We start from the raw sequence: 21,360 nt of genomic DNA, 5'->3' as shown, positions 1-21,360 counted from the left end.
GATTGCCTTGGTCACAAAAGCCACCTGCAGTCCCTGGCCACCGTCATTGATGTAAAGATTGTTGTTGCTTCTCTCTCAAAGTCCTTCTTAAATGTGTCTCCTTCTCCTGACTCTACTCTGAGCTCCGGCTGCCTCTCGTCCTTTCCCTCTTTCTTTCCCCATGTAGCTGAGATGTCCCTTCTACCTCCCCCAGCAGCTCCATTCTGCAACTCACTCTCAGCACAACCAAATCTGATCGTCAAGCTGGACTTACTGCCCTTGTCAGCAGCTCAGCAACCATCCTCTTTTCCGAAATAGGACCCCATGGCTCTTCCATCCTACTCTACGTAGCTATGTTTGTCCAACATAATACACAGTCCCGGGGCGAGGTGGGGAGGAGGCTCCGGCTGCTAACAAGACCATTTACACGTGGGTGGGTGTGGGCATGTGCGAGTGTGTCTCCAGTTTACATGTCTCACACCTCCTTTCAGCGATATGCTGCTGCTGTCTTTAAAACCTGTCCTTAGCACTACAGTTTAAACAGCAATAATGTATCTTGGAGTAGAAGAGATGTGTGTTAATAAGATACTTACAACACTGGACATCAGCTCTAAACACTGTAACTTACCAGACTTGACTGTGCTTTTCACACATGAATATGTTCTCACATGAAACTTTCCATCTTTCATCTTCCGGCCTCTTGCCCTGCATCCCAGCCTGACTATGTTTCTGTGTTTCCTGAATGAGCTGGGCTTTCTCTCAGCATCCCAGTGACTGCCTTCACTGAGCCAAAGCATCCTTCCATTGTCCACTTTGCCACCCCCCTCCCACTCCCTCACCCCTGGCTCTGCTGGAGGCACTGATAGCACATGAAAGCTGGAATGGACACAACCTCCGGTTCCTAAGCAGGTGCAGGTACAGCCCTAGCAACTGTGGCAGCAGGCACAGCAAGACACAGAGAAGGCTGAGTAATCGAGATCTGGTGTTTGGGTAGAAGTTAATTCAAAATCTGTATAATTGTCATCGTAAGACAGCAACAGGATGTCTACAAATCATGGGCTTCTTAATAATTATATATGTCCTTGCAGCAAGAGTCTGCCAATCCTTAGATTCCCCTCCTGTGGTAACCTTGTCACATTGCTCCTCAATCCAGCTAGAAAGATGGTTGTTCTCTCTTCAATTTTGAGTAATTCTGAGGAAGAAGCCCCCCCCCCGCCCCCGCACCAAAAATTCTTGAGAAACTACTAAAGATGTTTAATATTCTGGCCATACTGAAAATCTGTGCCTTGTTTTCCTGACTAGTTTAAGAAAGGAATCATTAAAAGAAACAGCAACACAGATTTATACATATGCAATTTCACAAAACTTAGTTTGGCATAAAAATATCAATGTGCAGCTGTTGCCCAGTATTTGGTTGACTTCATACAAGTTAACACACCAGAAGAATCATGGGTTAGGGGTTTAGAACCCCTTGGATGGAATTGTATTATTGTCTAATATGATTCATGACTTGATTGAGGATATCAGAGTTCTGTTCTCCATTTCTGTGCATGATTCTTCATTGTCTTTGTTTGAAGGCAGTGGAAATTACTCCTGCAGGACAACAGGCAATTTGAGGGCATAAGGAAAGTGCCCTGCCCGCTATCCCATGCCATTTGCTGGCTGTTGGCCTCTATCACTCCTCAGACACCCGAGCTGTGCAGTCTGACTGGTGCATTTAGGTCACAGGTACAGGTGTGAGGGAGGTGGAGGGAGTGTTGTGCCCAACACATACACCTACTCACCTTTCTTGTACATCTTTCTAAATGCTGCTACCTAAAATAGTGTGACCATTCCTGCACATGACAAGTCCAATGAGCCCCGTGGACACTGGCTACTGTTTTACCTCATGACCCTGTAGAACCCTGAAGATGAAGGCAGCAGTTAGAGAGTCAACATGGAAGACAGGGAGGGCAAATCCAAACCCAGTGTAAGTTATTCCAGGGAGAAAAGAGCACTGTCCTTCTGTGGCAGGAGCCCAAGGTAGTCAACCTGGCCTGCAGTCGCTGACTGGGCCTTGGTACCCGGGACCCTGAGGGCACAGGGCTGGCCACCTGGTTACCCAGCATCCAAAGTGAGGGGAGGCCATGCCACCTTCTCACTAGCACTGTGGCCACAGAAGAAAGAGGAGGTGCTGGGGAGGGATGAGGAGGGCAGTGGGAGGGGAAGGGAGGAGGAGGAGGTGGGGACAGTTCTGGACAGCTGACGAGTTTGTCACCTGGCCAGGCTGAGGCTGGCCCGGAGCTGCTGGCAAACAGGCCATACCCCTGAGGGTAGGTGGGGAGTGGGTGTTAGTAATTCCTAATTCTTGGTTAGGTTTCAACATATGAATTTGGGAGGACACAAATATTCAGTCTACAGCAGCCACCTAGTTCATTCTTGTACTTTTTCCTTCTGTACCTACTGTCACCTTCTGCTACATTGTCATCCCTGGTCTTAGAGTGAGCTCCTGAGGTTAAACCTTCCATCAACCTATTTCCCCACCATGCTTATGGACTCATTAAAATAAACTAACATGGCTTATAAGTATTTCCAGCAACGACATTTGATAAAGAAATGAACTTAACTCGTCTGTTCTGGGCCCAACAATAAAATTGTACTGTAGCCAAGGATACTGCACGCCCCTGAGAGAGCAAAGGACTCTGAACGATCCAGCCCCTCAGTAAATCCCTGTCTCAGGAGACCCCTGGGACTCAGAGCCCATCCTGCAATGAAGTGATGTCGCCACACCCTGCGAGGGGAGGCGAGTGACGTGCCACAGGGGAAGGTACTTTGAAAAAGGAGAAATCGTGTATGGATATTGGTTATTACTTAAAGATTCCTGGGGCTTCTAAATTAAATGTTTCCAAGGTTTAGGTTCCTCAGACAGTCAAATGTCACTGCAATTGTCTTGATTTGTGTGCAGTGGAGAGGATTCTGGAGCTGCAATCAAGAGCAGGAAAGAACAAACTGGAAACAAGTGATAAATTGTGCTTTCAAGGGCATGTGTTTACTTTATTAAATCCTTGTGCAGCAAAGCGTTTAATGCCTGAAGACATTTGGAGAGCCTGGCCTCATGGTGTGAAATAAAAGATGTATGAACTTCAAACACATCTGGGAAATGTCAGTATGAATCAGTTACTGAGGGCTTATAATACAACTACATTCAGTGTTTTATTTTGTCTTTTTAAAAGTGGGTTTGATGGAAAGAAATTTCAGGTTATATTGTGATTTTACTAATTAGTCATCTCAAATGTATGACTTTAGGACATATGAGTTAGTAAAGACTGTACACAAAGAAGCTAAAAAATAAAAAATAAAAGAAGACTGTGCATGAAATTGGTTACGGCAAATCATCTGGCCGGCCTCACCACCACAGAGACACTGCAGGCCTATCTGAGGGTCCAGAAGCTTGGTTTGGCAGCCTGGTCACTGCTTTTTAGCCATTCCATAGTGCTGAGTGGGACTGGAGGCAAGCAACAGCGGTCTTGTTGCAGAGACCTCAAACAGAATGGAGCAGACTGTCTAACCTCGAGAGGGACTCAGATCTCCATGCTGCTCGTTGTGTGTCTCAGCTTATTAGCAAGACTGCTGCCACAGCTGCTGCCACTAGTAATAAAGTAGTGTGATTTAATGCAATGCAATATATGCCGATATATACATGTTAATTACAAGAATATGTTCAGCATTACTCTAAGCACTGTCTGTGAATTATCTCATTAAGTCCTCACATGCCTCAATCCTATGAAGTACAAGCTATTTTACAGATGAGGAAAATGACACGCAGAGAGGTTGATCCCTCTGCCCAGGATCTGAACCAAGGCAGTCTAACTCCAGTGCCCTCTTTCCCACCAGACAGCACACTTGTTGCCTCTCCTGATGTGGCCTTGCAGGGTGGTTCTGTTTTTTCATAGGTCTTCCTATGAAACAGACAGTGTTGTAATGACTATCCTTAATGAGACAGGTCATTCTGCACATATGCAAAATGCATCTCTATGTTTCCCAGAATTGGAAGTGTTAGGGCAGAGTATGTACACTTTGTTTTGGGAGACACGCCAACTTGTTCACCATAGAGAAAATGTCAGTATCACTCACAAAAACAACCTATGAAGAGGCCTGTTTCCCCACACTTTTGCCAACAAAGTATCACCAACATTTTTGATCTTTGCTGATTTACGAAGAGTAATATCCCACTGTTTTAATTTTTCTTATTATGAGTGAAGTTGAGCTTTCTTTCAGATGTTAAGAATCAATTTGCATTTCTTCTCCTATGAACTGTATTTTCATATCATTTCCCCATTTTTCCCTCTTCAGCCATTGGTCTCTTTATTTTAGTTTACTCATATGTATGTTTATTACATCTAAAGGAGGTTTGCATCTTATGGTAGGTTTCAAATTTCTCCCTAGCTTGTCTTTTGACTTCATTTGCTGTTTGTCTACTTAAAAATTTTTTTTGGTAATGAGAATGCATTGCCTTCATTTTAAAAATTTAACTTAATATTGGGGAAGAAAGGTTCAGTTCACGTCACCTCCATTTCCACTGCTTACAGGTCACTTGATTTTTCACTTGGGTAGTACTGACTGATTAGTCCCTCTACTCCTTCCTGATTCTTGCATCTTTGCACTTGTTAATTGCAGTTACATATTTCCACAGCTGCTTCCTTCTACTAGACTGAAAATTTTACATGTAGAGATTGTTCTCTGAGTTAGCTCTCTGACGTAGTGCATGTAACTTTTTCGTTTTTACCTATTGTAGCTCCATATTGTCACAGGGTCAAGTAAAACATATTTGTCAAATTAGGTTTCTTTTTGCATTCAACTTGTCAAAGAAGGTTTTTTTTTTTTTAACAGCTTTATTGAGATATCTTTCACACACTGTAAAATTTAGAGTGTAGAGTTCAGTGTCTTTTGGGTTTTCACAGAACTATGCAGGAATCACAATCCATCTTAGATCACTGTCACCATCCTAAAGGAAATCTTGTACCTTTTAGTTGTCACTTCTCATCTGCCCAACCCCACCCCTCACACCAGCTACTGACAACCACCAATCAACTATCTATCGCTGTTGATTTGCCTATTCTGGATATTTCACATAAATGGCGTTAAAGAAAAAAATATCCAAGTGGGGAGGGTAGAGTGAACACTTAACATGCACGAGGTCCTGGGTTCAATCCCCAGTACTTTCATTAAAAAAAAAAAACTAATAATAAAAAAATAAATAAGCCTAATTACCCCCCACCCCAAATATTCAAATGACATTTGCACTTCAAGGAAGATTTTATTCAAAAGTAGGGAGCTATCAATACAGGTATAGGGGCCAATTTGACAGAAATTTGCAGTGAGGGAGAAATTGGGTTCCACTCAGAATGCAGGATGGGCGAGTGGGAACTACAGCCAAGGAGTGGGATGGGGGTCCGTGAGTGAAAACTGCTAAGAGGAAACACCAGGGGTGAGGGGGATTCTAACTGACCTAACAGGATTCTTGCCGAAGGCAGACCAAGGTGATCAGATACCGCCAGGAAGATTACAGGGGATGAGGAGTATACAGGGTGTGGGACTGTGGCTAAGCTAACTTACTGGAATTCTTGCAAAAACTGGACAACACAGAGAGATACATGGAAGTAAGACAGGCCTAGCTGAAAAAAGGTTCAGGGGAGTCTGAGCAGATTTTGGTCCACGAGAGAATCTCTGTCAGTGGAGTTATACAACACGAGGCCCTTTGGGACTGGCTTCTTCCACTGAACATAAGGTTCACACATGTCAACACTTCATTCATCTCTGCTGCTGAATAACATTCCATCGTATGGATCCAAAGTCTTAACAGATCCACTTCTTCAGTTCTTGTTCTTGATCGCAGTGTCTTTTACCTGCGTCTGAGGGATGAGCCTCTGGGTTTTGCCTGAAGACACTGAAAGGGACACTTGGCCACGGCGAGGACGCGAAGAGCATCTACACCACGTGCCAGGCCCCGGCGTGAGCTCACTTAACCGCCGACCAGCCGCACAGGTAGTTCTGGCCATTTTACCCGAGACACAGGAGTCACACCTGGATCCAAGGACACGAGGTAAGTGGGGCTGAACTCGAACCCAGCCCCGCGGCGGTCAAGTCCCCACTTGGAACGCGTTAATCAGCCAATGGCGCACGGACACGTCATTGGCTGCGCGTCCGCGGGGGCTTGAGTCTCAGAGGAAAGACGTCCACAGCTCCCCACGAACTCTAGCAACCCAAGGGGCAAGAGAGGGCCTCGGAACCAACGGCGCGACCCCCGTTTCCAGCGCCAGAGGGGACGCATTTGCGGGTGACTTCCGGGGCGGGGCCAGGCCGGGAGCGGAAGTTTCTGGGCGGTGCGCGCGGCCGGGCTGGGTTGAGGCCTGGGCGCGGGGCGGCGGCTGCGGCGGCGCGGGGGCGGAGTCCGCCCGGCGGCAGCACGAAGAGGGGCGCGCGCCGGACCCAGGCCACGCAGCGATGAACCTGGAGCGGCTGCGGAAGCGCGTCCGGCAGTACCTGGACCAGGTGGGCGGCACAACCCGTGGAGCGCGAGCCGGGGCTCCTGGGGCAGCGCCTCCCGAGCCTGGTCCTTAGGGGCGGTTGCCCGCGGGGTCTTGGCGGCGCGCGGCCCTCGGACCTGGGCTTTCGTTCTGGTGTAAAGCCCCCGAAGGGAGGGGTTTAGCCCCCAGCCCTCTGCAGAAGGGAGGCTGAGGAGCAGCGAGCTCGAGGCCGTCTCGGCACACGGCGAGCCTTACACGTGTTCAAGCCCCGCTCCGGAGCCCGCCCAGAGCCGGGGCACTGAGATGCTCCGTACATCCTTCGTGCGAAGTGGAAGTTGAAGGGTTATTTCAGGAGGAAAGTTGCGGAGTGGCCTTTGAGTTTAGGTAGCTAATAGAAAATTTTCGAAAAGTTTAGTTGTAATTCTTATTTGGCCGAATTTAGAGGAACAAAGATAAAAACAAACTTGTAGTCTCAAAATCAGTACTTTTAAAAGTTCACATTAACTACCTTCGTTCCCTGCACTACCCTTGAATGAACAGCAAACAGTGTTTAAGGGAAAGAATTGTGCCCAGAATCAGCAGCATCAGTTTAATCTACGATGTCACTTCGTTTTTGCAAAATGTATGCTCTCCTGATAAATTAGAAACCAAGAAGGGGAGGGAAAAGGGTGTTCTGTGTGAACTGTTCAGAATTGGATGTGAAATGTTGCCAATTGTTTGCACACTGAAGGGCTGTATGTTGGTTTGCCACGAGTCAGATGACTTGAATAAATGCTTCCTGAGCACTTTTTCTCTGGCTCGGGGATGTAGTGAGCAGTGAGACAGGCCTGTTTCCACCCTGTGGGCGCTTTTGAGCAGATGTGTGAACATCCGTGCAGCCTCTTCCCAGGTTGACTGGCAGCAGAGCTCTGGGTTGGCATCCAGGAGGACTGAGGTTGCTAGCTGGTGGCTAGGGCTAGATGTTGCAAAATGGTAGTTTAAATGGTCTACTATTTCACGAACCTGTCCATACATTTTTGCAATGTGTAAGTTTTGTTTAAAATTTACCTTTTAGAACTGTATATATCAGAGCTCTTAAAATAATATTTTTATTGTACCACTGAACTAAAACTCACCTAGCCGCGAATGAGATAGAGGTATGATTGATAGACCCCCTACTACATGTAAAAAGCTATTATGTTGAGATGTTGACTTATTATGTAGCATTCTAATAATATTAAGATATCTGTGTAAAATTATTGAAATAACAGGGCAATTACTACCTTTTTTCTTTTTGGATGCAGCAACAGTATCAAAGTGCTTTATTTTGGGCGGATAAGGTAGCTTCACTCTCTCATGGTAAGTAACAAATTCTAATTTTTCTGATTTCTCTATTAAAAACCTGTCTCCTTTACCTTGAACTTCTGACCATTTGTGTGACTTTCCCTCCAGAGGAGCCCCAGGACATTTACTGGCTGGCTCAGTGTCTTTACCTGACAGCCCAGTATCACAGAGCCGCTCATGCACTTCGGTCACGAAAATTGGACAAAGTAAGTGATTGTATGAACCTCAGAGCTTTTAAAAATGTCATGAGGTTAGTATTTTAGGTATATGTTCTTTTCATGTAAAAATATTTTAAAGGATTCAATTTTTCTTATTAAATGAAAAGAGAAAATTTCTTATTCCTAATCTGTCACCTTGTTTTTCCCTCTTCCCACCATCCCACTTAGTCACCAAGGTTTGAAAGTTCTGTTTTCTAAATAGTTCTGAAGTGTGGATATTCCTTTCCATGTCATCACTTATATATTTCAGGCCTGTAATTTGTCTGTTTTGTTGTTGAAGCCTCTCTCCTTTCTCAAAAGGACATGTTTCCCACACCCCACCTTTCCTGTCTCTGGTTTACCTTTTAAACTTGCACAGGGTGGTCTTCCTAAAACACAGGTATGATTATGTCGCTCACAGTATCACTCAGTGATTTCCCATCACCTACAGAATAAAGTTAGATGCTTCATAGACACCCAGGGTCCTTCATGATCTCTCTACAGTCTCTGTCTGACCCGCCACCACCATCAGTACGTGTCATATGTACCCAGCCGTGCTGGCTGCTTGCAGTTCCGAAGCTGTGTGACAGCTACTTGGGCTCCGTGCCTAGAACGCTGACCCTCTCCCCTACAGATGTTTTCTTCTTCAGCTGCCTCATAGTTTCCATGCCCTTTCTTTCATGGTTTATGTCTCCCTTGCTGCAGACTCCTTGAGGGCAGATCCCTACTCCCTTTTGAATCCTTGGTGCCTGGTAAACAGTATGTTCATGATCATGAGTTAAAGAGTCTGTTTTTTCTTTTTTTTCCTCTGCAAGAGTAAAGGAGAAATTATGAGAAAAGCTTCCTTGACTTCATGCTTATAGTTGTCTTTGGAGGGAAGGTGCATGTTACCTTGATCTCGTTGTTAATAGACTCATTTCTTTCCTAGCTGTACGAAGCATGTCGCTACCTTGCAGCTAGGTGCCACGTGAGTATGCGCTCTGTCCCGCTTCTGTTTGGTGAGGGTTCGTGACGTGGGTGTTGTGTGTCCTTCCCGAGTGTGAGTTCCAGTAACGGAGCTTGCAGAGTAATAAAGTATTTCCTGAGGAAATGTCCTTTTTTTAGTATTATTTGCTATAAATATTGATTCTCCATTTGCTAAAAGTTGACATGCATGAAGAAAGTTTTACTTGAGACATTTTAAATTTAAGTAATCAGTGGGTATAATTTAGACCCTTTTAGAATCTACAGTGTTTGTGTGTGTCTCTAGTGTCAGAAGTCACGGGTGACGAATGCTTCTTCTGTTTTCTACACAGTTTGCTGCAAAGGAGCATCAGCAGGCTCTCGATATTCTTGATATGGAGGAACCGATCAACAAAAGGTTATTCGAGAAATGCTTGAAGGATGAAAGTGGTGGCTTGAGAGACCCCTCCAGTGACTGGGAGGTGTCTCAGTCCTCAGTAAGTGAGTCTGATAGGCGTGCTTCAGCGACATCAGTGAGAATTGCCCACGTGACGTGGCAAACATAAGTCTTCTTTTGTTTGAGTATAACTGTGTTAAAACAGTTTGATTGCCAATTTATTTAATTTGCCCAAACCAAAAAGATTCTGAGACATTTCTGAGCCATCGTTTAGAAATTGTAACTGTGTCCTCAGATGGTTGAATCTGAAATAGGCAGACTTGAGATCTTTCTTCTCACATTTGATGCTTTAAACTACTCCCATGGGTGGAATAATGTTTCCCCTTCTTTCTGTATTTTAAGTGTTTTGTACCAGGAAACTTTGATTGCCTTAGATTGTTTCTTTCTAGGGAATGGCTTGATGTTATTTTGTATATTTTACTTTGTGTACTTCATATTTGTATGAATTGCATGTACCTTGTTGGCAGAGAGTATATAATGTGACATAATAAGTAACATCCACAGTCATTACTGATCTGGACTGTTAGCCTTTTAATTTTTAAACAGCTTTCTTGAGATACAGCTCACATACTGTGCAGCTCGTTCCTTTGCAGTATATTCACAGAGGTCTGCAAACCTCACACAGTCAATTTGAGAGCTTTTTTTCACTTCAGAAAGAAACCCTGTACCATTGAGCTCTTGCTCACCAGTCCCCCCATTTCCCCAGCTGTTCTTTTTTTTTTTTTTTTTTAACATTTTTTATTGATTTATAGTCATTTTACAATGTGTCAAATTCCAGTGTTCAGCACAATGTTTCAGTCATTCATGGACATATACACACTCATTGTCACATTTTTTTCTCTGTGAGTTATCATAACATTTTGTGTATGTTTCCCTGTGCTATACAGTGTAGTCTTGTTTATCTATTCTACAATTTTGAAACCCCAGGCTATCCCTTCCCACCCTCCACCCCCCAAGTTGTTCTTTATAACTTGTCCATGAGGAAGACTTGGCTACCCTTCTGTTCACCTCGTAAAGCTAGGAATACTGTGCGTGCTTTGGTTTTTCCTTTTTAAGTAGCACATTCATTTTTTTGTGAGGAAATGCATTTATGAGGGAATTAAGGATTATTATTTTTGAACCTCTTATCCATTAATTGCTAAGAAATGCTTGATTTATTTCTAATACAGTATTTTATGAAATTACTTTTTTAATAACTGATAAGATACTGTATAGGTCTAAGATTCTCTCATAATATCCTCTAATATTTTCTAAATTCTGCTTTCATGATAAATCTCATTCATCCCATTACCAATTACAGCTGCATCTCTGGGCCATCTTTAAGCTCAGTTATTTTTTTTTGAGGTTCAGAGCCTGGAACATAAATCAAATTTCCACATCTTCTTGTTAATGGTAGTAGTAAGGTGGCTACCATGTGAGCAGCTTACCATGTGCTGGCTACAGATAGTATTACCTGTAACCCTTGGAGAACCCTCCAAGATGAGGAAAGGAAACTGAGGAACAAGAGGTTATATCACTTGTCTAAGGTCAAGTGTAAGTACCAGAGCTGGGATTTGAACTCAGGTCTGTGCAGTTCCAGAAAGCTGTGCTCTTAACCACTGTGCTGCGTGGCTGTCAGTTTTCTAATGTTTACTAAGATTCTGTCATTGAGATCTACATATCAAACTACCCTAACATTTGATTTAATGTATGTACGCTCTGTCTGCCGTCTCTGAATCATTCCCTATTTGGGACAGAACTAGTAATGAACAGGGTAGCGGTAAAGGTTTGTTGAAGTGAGCCGAGCCCAGGAAAAATAGATTAGAGAACTTTTACTCTGCTTTCACGTTTCTATTAATTATGTCTGACTTTGGAATGGAGCAGATCTTTCTAGATGTTAAAAAATGTCTTGGCCTTTAGATAATGTGTAATGTTTGATAAAAAATTAAGTTTAATAGTGTTGATATGTAACTCATCATTTTCCAACAGATAAAGAGTTCTATTTGTCTTTTACGAGGGAAAATCTATGATGCTCTCGATAACCGAACTCTCGCCACCTACAGCTACAAAGAGGCTTTGAAGCTCGACGTCTACTGCTTTGAAGCGTTTGACCTTCTCACTTCACACCACATGCTGACAGCTCAAGAAGGTTTGGAAACCCAGGTGTCTTTATGTTTAGCACAATTAATATTTTTTGGATTGTTTTTTTCTTTGAAATCTGTCGAATCAAGAGCAGGCTATGTACGGGTTTAAATAAACCTATTAACCTCCTTAATGTCTTCAAATATGAAGCACATTGCAAAATGCAATACTGTTCAGTGCCTCTTGCAGTCAGAGTCTTCAGGGACTCTCTGACGTGATGAGTGATTTGAGGTTGTATAAGAATTCATTATCTCGTTTAGTGATTCCCAACCTGGCTGAACTTTAAACCCTGAGGAGTTTTAGAAACATCAGTGTGCAGGTCTCAACTCCAGACCAGTTGAATCAGAATCTGGTGGTGGGGCCCTGGTGTCAGATGATTTAAAGCCCCCAAATGATTCTGAGCTGCAACAAGGGCTGAGGATTGTTGCCCTAGTGTGTAGCCAGTGATGTGAGGTGGATACGAGAGAAACAGAGAAGGTGCAGATATTGCATTGATGGGATTCAAACACATTTTAGCCTAAAGAGTGGTTCTCAGCCAGGGTGATTTTGCCCCTGGAAGACATTTGGCAATATCTCGGGAGAGTTTTGATGGTCACAGCTTGGGGTGGGAGGTGAGTGGGAGGTTGCTGCTGACATCTGTTATGTAGAGGCCAGATACCCTGCAGATATCCTGCAGTGCATAGGAAGCCAGCACAGCAGAGAACTGTCCACATGGGGTTCAAAGCCGACCTGGTGGTTCTTAGGTCTGGTGATGACTAGGATTGCCTGGAAGGTTCATGGACAGCCCTCAAGGTGGGTCTCACTACCAGGGTCTTAGTTTTCTCTAAAACATTCTGATCGTGTTATTTTTTTTTTTTTGAGTTCACTTTACTTAGACCAAGAACTATAAAAGAATATTTTCTATTGCTGATTCTTCCCCCTAAATATTGTGAGGACATTTTTTTCTCAAAATTTTTTAGAAAAAGAACTTCTTGAATCACTACCTCTCAGCAAGCTCTGTACTGAAGAACAGGAATTGCTACGTTTTCTATTTGAGAACAAATTAAAAAAGGTAAGTAAAAACAAAGTTAATTTTTGTGTCAAATGAATTTTTTATTTTTTTCATTAAATTTAGTCTATCCTTTTACTAGTTGAAAATTTTAAATTAATTTTTATTAATTTAGCACATTTGCAAGAATAGATTATTTTAAGTATATGATATGATTCCTAAAAAAGCTTCCAAAAATGTCTGTCTTTCTCCCAGGGACTCCTTATACTTGTAAAAGATTGAACTACCAGGTAACGGAGGGCTGTTGTGTGAAAATGAGAATTTTTTTCTTAAACTCCCTGAACTTCTACTTTGTAAAATACTTCCTACCATGGAATTCTGTGATAAAATTGAGAAGAGAATTAGACTTGTTGAGAGGAATACTGATGATACTTGAAATTAAAAAATTAAAAAGTTTTGAGAGGTTCGCACGTGTCCACGTGTGAATTCTTGAAACAGTTGGGCCAGACTGAGCCTGCCTTTTGATTTGGTATTGCTCGTTGAGTTATGTTTCCATTTTTTCTCTATTTCAGTATAATAAGCCTAGTGAAACTGCCATCCCCGAGTCTGTAGAGGGTTTACAGGAGAACCTGGATGTGGTCGTGTCTTTAGCTGAAAGACATTATTACAACTGTGACTTTAAAATGTGCTACAAGCTTACCTCTGTGTAAGTACACCCACTTGCTTTTGTGTGGGAACAGAGTTCAGCCCATTTTACATAAGAAGTGCTTGGGACGTGCTTTCTGAACAATCTTAGACTAATGGATGATCCTTTAAGCTGCTTTTTCTAGCTGCAGAATATCAAGGGGAGTATTGTCTTAAAAGAGCAATTTGTAGGTTTATGCACATTTGTCCCTTTATCCCACTAACTGGGGAGTATACATGTCCCTCCCAGTTGGTAATTTGCAAGTTTGAAATTACAATTCTGGTGCATAGTTTTATGAAATCCGTTCTTTGTTAAAGTGGAGACTAATAAAATCCTGCAGGTACCGGGTGTCAGCCTTACTAGCCAGGCCTCCTCCCCTAGTTTTCCAGTTCACACTTGTCCTTTAGCTGAATTACATATACTATTTGTAACGGATCTTTGGGATTGCTTGAAATCCTTGAATTCACAAACATTTTAATTGACAAATAGTTAGGATCTATTTAATAATTCATATTATTTTTGATCCTTCTGAATAATTGGGCCACTTTTTTGTTACAGTTCTATTAAAGTAAATGTATATGATGATGTTTGTTTTTATTCCTTCTTAGATTAGGGTTCCCGCCCCCCCACCCCCATTTCTTTTATAGCCTAATCATCACCTTAACTGAACTTGCCTAAAGATAGCAGAGTCAGGAGAGTAAAAAAGTACTACAACGCACATTGTTGTACATAACATGGAAATGACTGCTCAGATGTAATCTGACTGTGACGAGTGCTGTTACGTGCTGTTTCTGGGGTCATGGTGGTTGCTTTCACTTTCAGAGTAATGGAAAAAGATCCTTTCCATGCAAATTGTTTACCCGTACACATAGGGACACTTGTGGAGCTGAATAAAGCAAATGGTAAGGTTTTTTTTTTAATTAAAAAAATTATTATTAAGACTGAAAGTGTTCTGTAACTCTTGAAATTCTGTCTTACGAATCCTGGGTAATTGAAATCTCAGGTGACAGCTGGGGGATGAAATGCTTATCAAAGTAGCCAACAGAACACACCATTTCTTTGTCCCTGCTTCCTGCTTCCTTTTCTCAAGTGTAGTTTGTGCTTTAAGGTGTGTGAGCTTTTGAGTGATGGGTAGCAGTTTTGCCTTTTTTCTTTTTTGTAAAATCCGTAAGAAAGTTGATACAGCAAAAGTCAGTAACTTTAGAAACTGGCAGGGAGCAGAATTTTTCCTCTTGTTTCCATAACTTAGTATTTCAGAAACATTTGAAGTGTTTGAACTGTATTTGCCCTTAAGTCTTTTAAATTGAATAGTGAGCTGGTCAGGAGGATAATAGCCAGGCCCCCCCACTTGGAGCCCTGCTGCTCAGAGTGTGTTCTGGGGACCTGTGGCACCACATCCCAGGAAGCTTTCTGGGGCGCAGGCTCTCCAGCTGCCCTGGTCTGTGGGGCCGTAGGGAACATCATCGTTGATGTGCTGGGACTTGGTGTGACTCCAGAGATCGTCTTGCTGATCTGATGGCTTGGGAAGTTTGGTCAGCCAGGTCGGGTATGGGTGGTAAGATGGTCCATAAGGGCCCAGAGTAGGGGCGTGGCTTTAAGAGAGGTGAGGTGCTCTGAGGTAGCCTCTCAGGCACGTGCAGGCCTTTGCCATGGCTGTTCATCCTGTCTTCTAGTCACTCGGCAAGCACTCTGTGCCCACTCAGGCTCTGGCATGGGGGGAGGGGGAGGGGGTTAAATGAAAACAGTTGTAGTGTCTACCCCATGGAGTTTCTGTATTGCCTCAGGTAAATGGATTTTCTGTCTTGGAAGAAAGAAAAGTATGAAATCACTGCTGCGAGGACAGAATTTATATGATTATGAAGAATTGTAACTGGGGAAAATTCATGTCTTAAAATTCATTTGATATGAGTAATTTTATTCTTTTTTTTCTTTTTCCCTACTGTAGAACTTTTCTATCTTTCTCATAAATTGGTGGATTTGTATCCTGGTAATCCTGTAAGTAAATATAAATCATTTTTTTTCCTTATTGGGTTTTTTTTCTTACCTGAACTTTAAGAAAATTCTTTAACTAGTAGTTACACAAAGGCTACATTTAAGTTCAGACAATAATGTTTTATCTGAAGGTGTGGGAGTGGAGTCTCCTAGCGCCTGTGATAATTAGAAGTAGCAGTTCCTTTTCCAACAGACGGAAGTATTTTCTTAGTCTGTAACTTTAAACAGAAATCTGTTTTTTCTGATTATAGAAATTATATATATTTATTATTTTAAAAGGCTTAACATACAGAAAAATGAAATACTGAAAGTGAAAGTCATGCTCACACCTCTCATCAGCAATGCTAGTAACTGCTTAGCAGCTTTCTCCTGTGCATATTATAGGGCAACTAACGGATTGCCCACTGATTGAATCATTGTATCTTCCAAACTGTGGATCAGAACTAAGACCTAGAAATTGAAAATGGAATCAGGAACTCTGTCCTTGAAGACAGAAGTCCTGAGTCAGGGTCTGAGTCTCAGACAAGAATCTGCACCCTAGACCAGCCTGAAAATAATTTATCAAGAGGTGAAACTACTGCCCAAGAAGTTGGCTAACAAGGTGGAATGTGGTAGAACAGGGATCGGGCCAGGGAAGATACACAGTGCGGGTGGGAGGCCAGGACTCAGGCTGGTTGTGAAATCGGGGTGCCCAGGGGGCCTCGTCTATGTCAGGTGCTGTAGGGGCCTGGTTGAAGGCAGCCTGAGGAAGGGCTGTAGAGAGTCTGTTCTCTTTTCATCTAGGACTGAGCACACAGCCTGTCTCAGAGAGGTTTCTGACTTGAACTAGAATATGTGATGGAACGTCTGATTTGATCAGATTCCCAGTTCAGACATCTTTGGTCATGGTAAATTTTAAACTTTTTAGGTGTCTTGGTTTGCAGTGGGATGCTATTATCTCATGGTTGGTCATAAAAATGAACATGCCAGAAGATATCTGAGGTATGGATTTATTGTCTTTCTCCCTCTTAGTGAACCTGTAAGAGGTAATTTCTTGGTCTTCTGCTTTAATGCAGTAATTAGTATTACGTTTAAAAGCTGTGTGAAAGAATAAATGTTTCCTCAGGTTCTGTTCAATTTTATCACTTCCTGCTTTGCTCTTTTTAAGATGTCCTCAGGGGAGATAAAAGCAATGAGTGGGTAGACCTTGTTCTTAAGGAGCTTATGCTGTATTTAAATGCTTATTTATCAGTGAGAATAAACACGAAGCAGTGAGGAACAGCAGAGTATTTTGAAAGTTTTCAGTTACAGAAATACTGTTCTCCTCCTGTTAGGACTCGTGTTGATAGTTGTGCAATTACATGAAAACTTAGCGTCACTAAATGTGACTATGAAACAGAATTCTTGGCCTGGTGAATGGGTTTGTGTAAGGATCTGCTGTGATTTTAGCTCAAGGAACTCCATGCAACCCAAGCAAGCTGCTTAACCAACGTTGGTCAATTACTCAAGTACCAGAAAATGTCTAGTATGTGAAGAATTGATTACTGAGGATTTAAGATATAATAATACCTGTGATTTCCTCCATGTGAACCAAGTAGAAAATGGTCCTGTGGGAAGTTTGTAAACTTTAGGTACAGACTTCAATTCTAATCCAAGTTCTGCCACTTACAGCTGTAATTCCTTGGGAGCATTCATTTCTCCGACCCTCTCTTTCTTTTGTAAAGATGGGAATGATGTAATATTTGTATCCCAGGATCGTTAGGGAAGTTGATAAGACGACAGGTAATGGAGGAAGTGCGGAAGCTCTCTGGTTAGTTGAGTGTGAAACATTTTAGAAAGATGTGTTTGTGCTCTTTCCAGGAGTAGGATGATTTGTGTTATAATAGTTCTTTTGAACTCTGTTGCTTTGATTAAGGGTGCTTACTCAGTAATCGGCTCTGCATGAAACAGGGAATATGTGGGTAAAAGAAAACTTAGAAAATAAAATGCTTGAAAGTGGGGATCTCACTATTTATGTTTTCCTGGTTTTGTGATGTGTTTTCTTTATTCCTTCTTGTGAGTCACCTAATTGAAGACTGTTTAAGACTGTGTAGTCTGGTCTGTGAACTAAGGTGAGTCACCTGACCATCCGCAGGGTACCACTTAGTCTTTCCAGCCTCAGTATACAAATTCTAAGATGTGAACAATAGTTTATTCTGAAAGTTACTGGGGTTAGGTGGTGCATACAATGCACAAAACAGACCTTCGTTAAATGGTTGCTGCTACCACTGTAGACTAGGTTTCAAAGTGAAGCTCCTGGATTATGGATCAGGTGAGACTTGTAAACTTTACACACGGTGCTCATGGGCTCCACGCAGCACCTGAGAAGTTGTGGACCTTTCCTGAAGTTACTTGAAATTTTGCTTGTACTATTAAAAAACATTATTTTATTTCAGGTGAATTAACATAAATGTTACATTAGCGTTTAATATGTTGACAGCTCGTTTATTTACTTAATTCTGATGTCCTTAAAGGCATCAACTTACATATAGCTAACTTAATTTGAGAATAAATAACATACTTGAATGAAATCTCTTGTTCTAGCAAAGCTACGACGCTCGAGAAGACCTATGGGCCGGCGTGGATAGCGTACGGGCATTCGTTCGCGGTTGAGAGTGAGCACGACCAGGCAATGGCCGCCTACTTCACAGCCGCACAGCTGATGAAAGGGTGCGCAGAGCAAGTCCATTCAGCAGCGAGATTTTATTCTAATGTCTCTGCCATGTGGTTGCTGAGCTCAACAGAAACATAACACTGGTGTCTTGTTAGTAGTTTAGGATTGTAAAGTAACTTGGAAATGAAGGAGAAAGAAGCTGGTGTAGTGATTTTGCCCGGCAGTTTATCTTAACCAGTACAAAGGGGGCTGGCCGACTGGCTCAGGGAACAGGAGGATGGAAGCTGTTTTGCACATGCTCATACAAGAATGAAGGTATTCATGAGCAAAATTACTACTTACATCCTGCTTACGTCCAAATGCATTTATGTGGCTTAATTCATAATCCAAATTCAGAACGGAATCTGCCAGCACTGTGGATTGATACCAGCAGTAAATGTGTTGATGCTGAGTGGGTGTGCCCTGACCCTGACCCTGACCCTGACCCTGACCCTGACCCTGAGAGCGCGTTACTTTGAGGATTGAGTTGCGGTTACTCCTGTTGATTCTTTTTAGAGTCGCCATTGGTTTCACCCTGCAGTGCTGTTTGTGTGGCTGCCTCTGCTCACCGCTGCCCATCTCCGCATGGAGAGGCGCCGGGTATGGGAAGGTGCCTGCCTGGCAGTCTTGGCAAGGGATGTGCCTCTGGAAAAATAGGAATAATAGCATGATTTACTCCCAGGCTTACCATGAGGGGTAGTTGAGATAATACCAGTTAAAGACTTTGTGAGTGTTTGACACGTGGAAAGTACTCAGTGAAAGTTGATTACCTTCATTTCTTTGCTCGTAGGAGTCAGGAGGGGTATCCTGTGCTTCTCTGTATTGAGTTCATCTTACTAGGTTTGATGTATCTTTCCAGACTGTCAGACCCATTTTGGCATCCAGTTCTGCATCCGTATTACCTGTGGCCCCAGCTTTTTTAGTTATATTAAATATGATATGTATGACTTTGATATCTACCTAGCCATCCATGAGAATATTGTAAAGCTACAGCTCCCTAGCTGCTCAGTCTGCCATAGCAAAATACCATAGACCAGTAGTTTGAACAACAGAAGTTAATTTTCTCACAGTTCTTGGGTCTGGGAAGTCTAAGGTCAAGGTGCTCGCGGATTTGGTTCCTGGAGAGAGCTCTCTTCCGGGCTTGCAGATGGCTGCCTTCTCACTGTGTCTCACATGCCAGAGAACTAGGTCTGGTGTCTCTTCCTCTTATAAGGGCACCAGTCCTCTTGTGTTAGGGCCCTGCCCTTCTGCCCTCATTTAACCTTTATTATTTCTTCACAGGCCCTCTCTCCAAATACAGTCATTGGGAGTTAGGACTTAACGTGTGGCTCTAGGGGAAGACACATGCATTCAGTCCCAAGTCCATAATACTAGCATATCACTAGACTACTCCTCCAGATTGTTCAGCTCAGTACTGCTCCACCTCAGTGGTGCTCATACCCAGTCCTTCCTGTGCGGACGGGAGCCCACTGGGTATGAGCCCTAGCCGGTGCTTTGCTGAAGCTTGACTCCAGTGTCTGCACGCACCCCTAGTCTATCAGGCTGGTGAACTGGCAGAAAAAAGTGACTGACTGTGTTTTTTATGACCACATATTCAGGTCTGCTGATTTTATTTTGCTATCCTGGATGTTCAATTCCAGAATACTTATTACTAGTTACTAGGTAGTTAGTAGCTAAGAATCAAAACCAGTGATAATCAGTGACGTAATTAATACCTTTAATGTTTTCCAGTTTGGCGCTCTTCTAGTTAAACTTTCAAACTGGCTCATGAGGATAAGCATTATTTCTCTCTCAGTTTCACTTTCACACCAGAACAGCTTTGCATTTTCTTAACGTGCCCTGTGTTTGGGTAATTGTTTGGAATTGCATACATGTTTTTAAATTTTCTTTATGATTCTTTGAGCCACTGGCTATTTAAGAGTGTGTTGTCTAATTTTCACATATTTGTGAATTGCCCAGATCTTCAGTTACGATTTCTAGCATAACTCCGTTGTGGTTGGAGAACATGCTCTGTGTGATGTCTGTCTTTAAATTTATTGGGCCTTGTTTTATGACCTCACGTCGTCTGCCCTAGAGGATGTTCCAGGTGCACTCGAGACTTCTGCTTGTGCTGGATGCAGCGTCCTGTCACTGTCCCTGGAGCCTGATTGGGTTGTAGTGTCGTCCGAGTCTTCTGTTTTTTTGTTGATCTTCTGCCTCGATATCCTGTCCATTATTGCAAGTGGGGTACAGGTTTCCCCACTTTTTGCAAGTAAAGTGTTCCTGTGAAACCTTTTGTAAGCTGAAATTGCAGACAGTGAGGAAGCAGTTTTCTTTGTCTTAAAGGCAGAAATCCTCTTCAGATTTCCTTTGGTTAGCCAGCCAGATAGACCTCTTGCAAAAGTGAGGTGGTATGAAGCACACCTTCGAACAGCGGGGGTCCCTGTATTGAAGTCTCCAGCTATTATGGTTGAATTGTCTGTTTTTCCCTACAGTTCTGGCAGTTTTTGCTACCTGTATTTTGGGTCTTTGTTGTTAGATTCTTGATGGATTGGGCCTTTTATTGTTATAAAATGTCCTTTGTTGCTTCTGGTGATAAATTTTGTCTTAAGTCTATTTTCTCTGATAGTATAGCCACTCCTCTATTTTGGTTACTAATTGCTTGGTATATCTTTTTCCATCCTTTTACTTTCAACTTGTTTGTGTTTTTTGAATCTAAAGTATGTCTCTTGTAGACAACAAATAGTTGGATAATGGCTTTATTATTGATTCTGCCAGTTTCTTGCCTTTTGATGGAATTTTATCCATTTATGTGTAATACAGTTACAGATGAGGTAAGATCTATGTTTGGCATTTTGGTCTGTTTTTATGTCATACGTCTTTTTCTTCTATTCCTCACTATTTTTTTGGTTAGATATTTTGTAATGTACCATTTTAATTGTTTTTTTAATGTTGTACGTTTTTTGAGGGTTTTTTTTTTAAAGTGGTTATCTTGGGGGTGATAATTAACACCTTAAAGCAATCTAGTTTGGATTAATACCAACTAGGGTGCTTTTCAATACCAGCAACCAGTTCTCTGATTCTCTAGACACCAGCTGGGACCTACAGGTCCACTCAGTTCTGACACTGACCATCCAGAGGTAGTGCAGACCTCGTAGGTTAAGGGCTCAGTCTGTAAGACTGCCCCTCCCCACTCTAGATGCCAGTTGCAAATCCTGGGCCACTTGTACTTCGGCCTGACGACTACTACTCAGGTTCCCACAACCCCCTCCTAAGGTTTGATAATATGCCAGAAGAACTCACAGAACTCAGAAAGGCATTTTGCTTATTATAAGTGATGTAGCTCAGGAGCAGCCCAATGGAAGAGAATGCACAGGGCAGGGTGTGTGCGTGGGGGCACACCACCCTCCCAGCACCTCCATGTGCTCGCCAGCCCAGAGGCTCTCCGAGTCTCATTGTCCAAGAGTTTTCACGGAGCTCAGGCTCCAGCTTCCTCTTCCAGGATGTCTGTACGTAGGCC

The 21,360-nt window shown here is 42.7% G+C and overlaps 1 protein-coding gene across 4 annotated transcripts in view; it reads left to right on the top strand.

Moving 5' to 3' along the window:
- The first annotated feature begins 6,318 nt into the window (after positions 1-6,318).
- Positions 6,319-21,360, top strand: part of CDC16 (cell division cycle 16) — a 38,798-nt gene continuing 23,756 nt past the window's right edge. For 2 of the 4 annotated variants that reach the window (XR_004325830.1, XM_032496554.1), the window contains exons 1-12: positions 6,321-6,510; positions 7,769-7,823; positions 7,917-8,014; positions 8,934-8,972; positions 9,301-9,444; positions 11,373-11,532; positions 12,485-12,576; positions 13,086-13,219; positions 14,021-14,100; positions 15,144-15,193; positions 16,098-16,171; positions 17,753-17,878. Coding sequence is in view for 3 of the 4 variants with exons in the window: in XM_032496554.1 (XP_032352445.1) it covers positions 6,463-6,510; positions 7,769-7,823; positions 7,917-8,014; positions 8,934-8,972; positions 9,301-9,444; positions 11,373-11,532; positions 12,485-12,576; positions 13,086-13,219; positions 14,021-14,100; positions 15,144-15,193; positions 16,098-16,171; positions 17,753-17,878 (1,100 nt within the window). In the remaining variant the exon portion in view is untranslated. Of the gene's footprint in view, positions 6,511-7,768; positions 7,824-7,916; positions 8,015-8,933; positions 8,973-9,300; positions 9,445-11,372; positions 11,533-12,484; positions 12,577-13,085; positions 13,220-14,020; positions 14,101-15,143; positions 15,194-16,097; positions 16,172-17,752; positions 17,879-21,360 lie in introns of all 4 variants that reach the window. The other 2 variants (XM_032496556.1, XM_032496555.1) reach the window with 2 other exon arrangements.

Source organism: Camelus ferus, chromosome 14 (assembly GCF_009834535.1).
Source record: "Camelus ferus isolate YT-003-E chromosome 14, BCGSAC_Cfer_1.0, whole genome shotgun sequence".
Taxonomy (NCBI): domain Eukaryota; kingdom Metazoa; phylum Chordata; class Mammalia; order Artiodactyla; family Camelidae; genus Camelus; species Camelus ferus.
The sequence above is the reverse complement of the archived record's forward strand: the minus strand, read 5'-3'. Positions and strand labels throughout refer to the sequence as shown.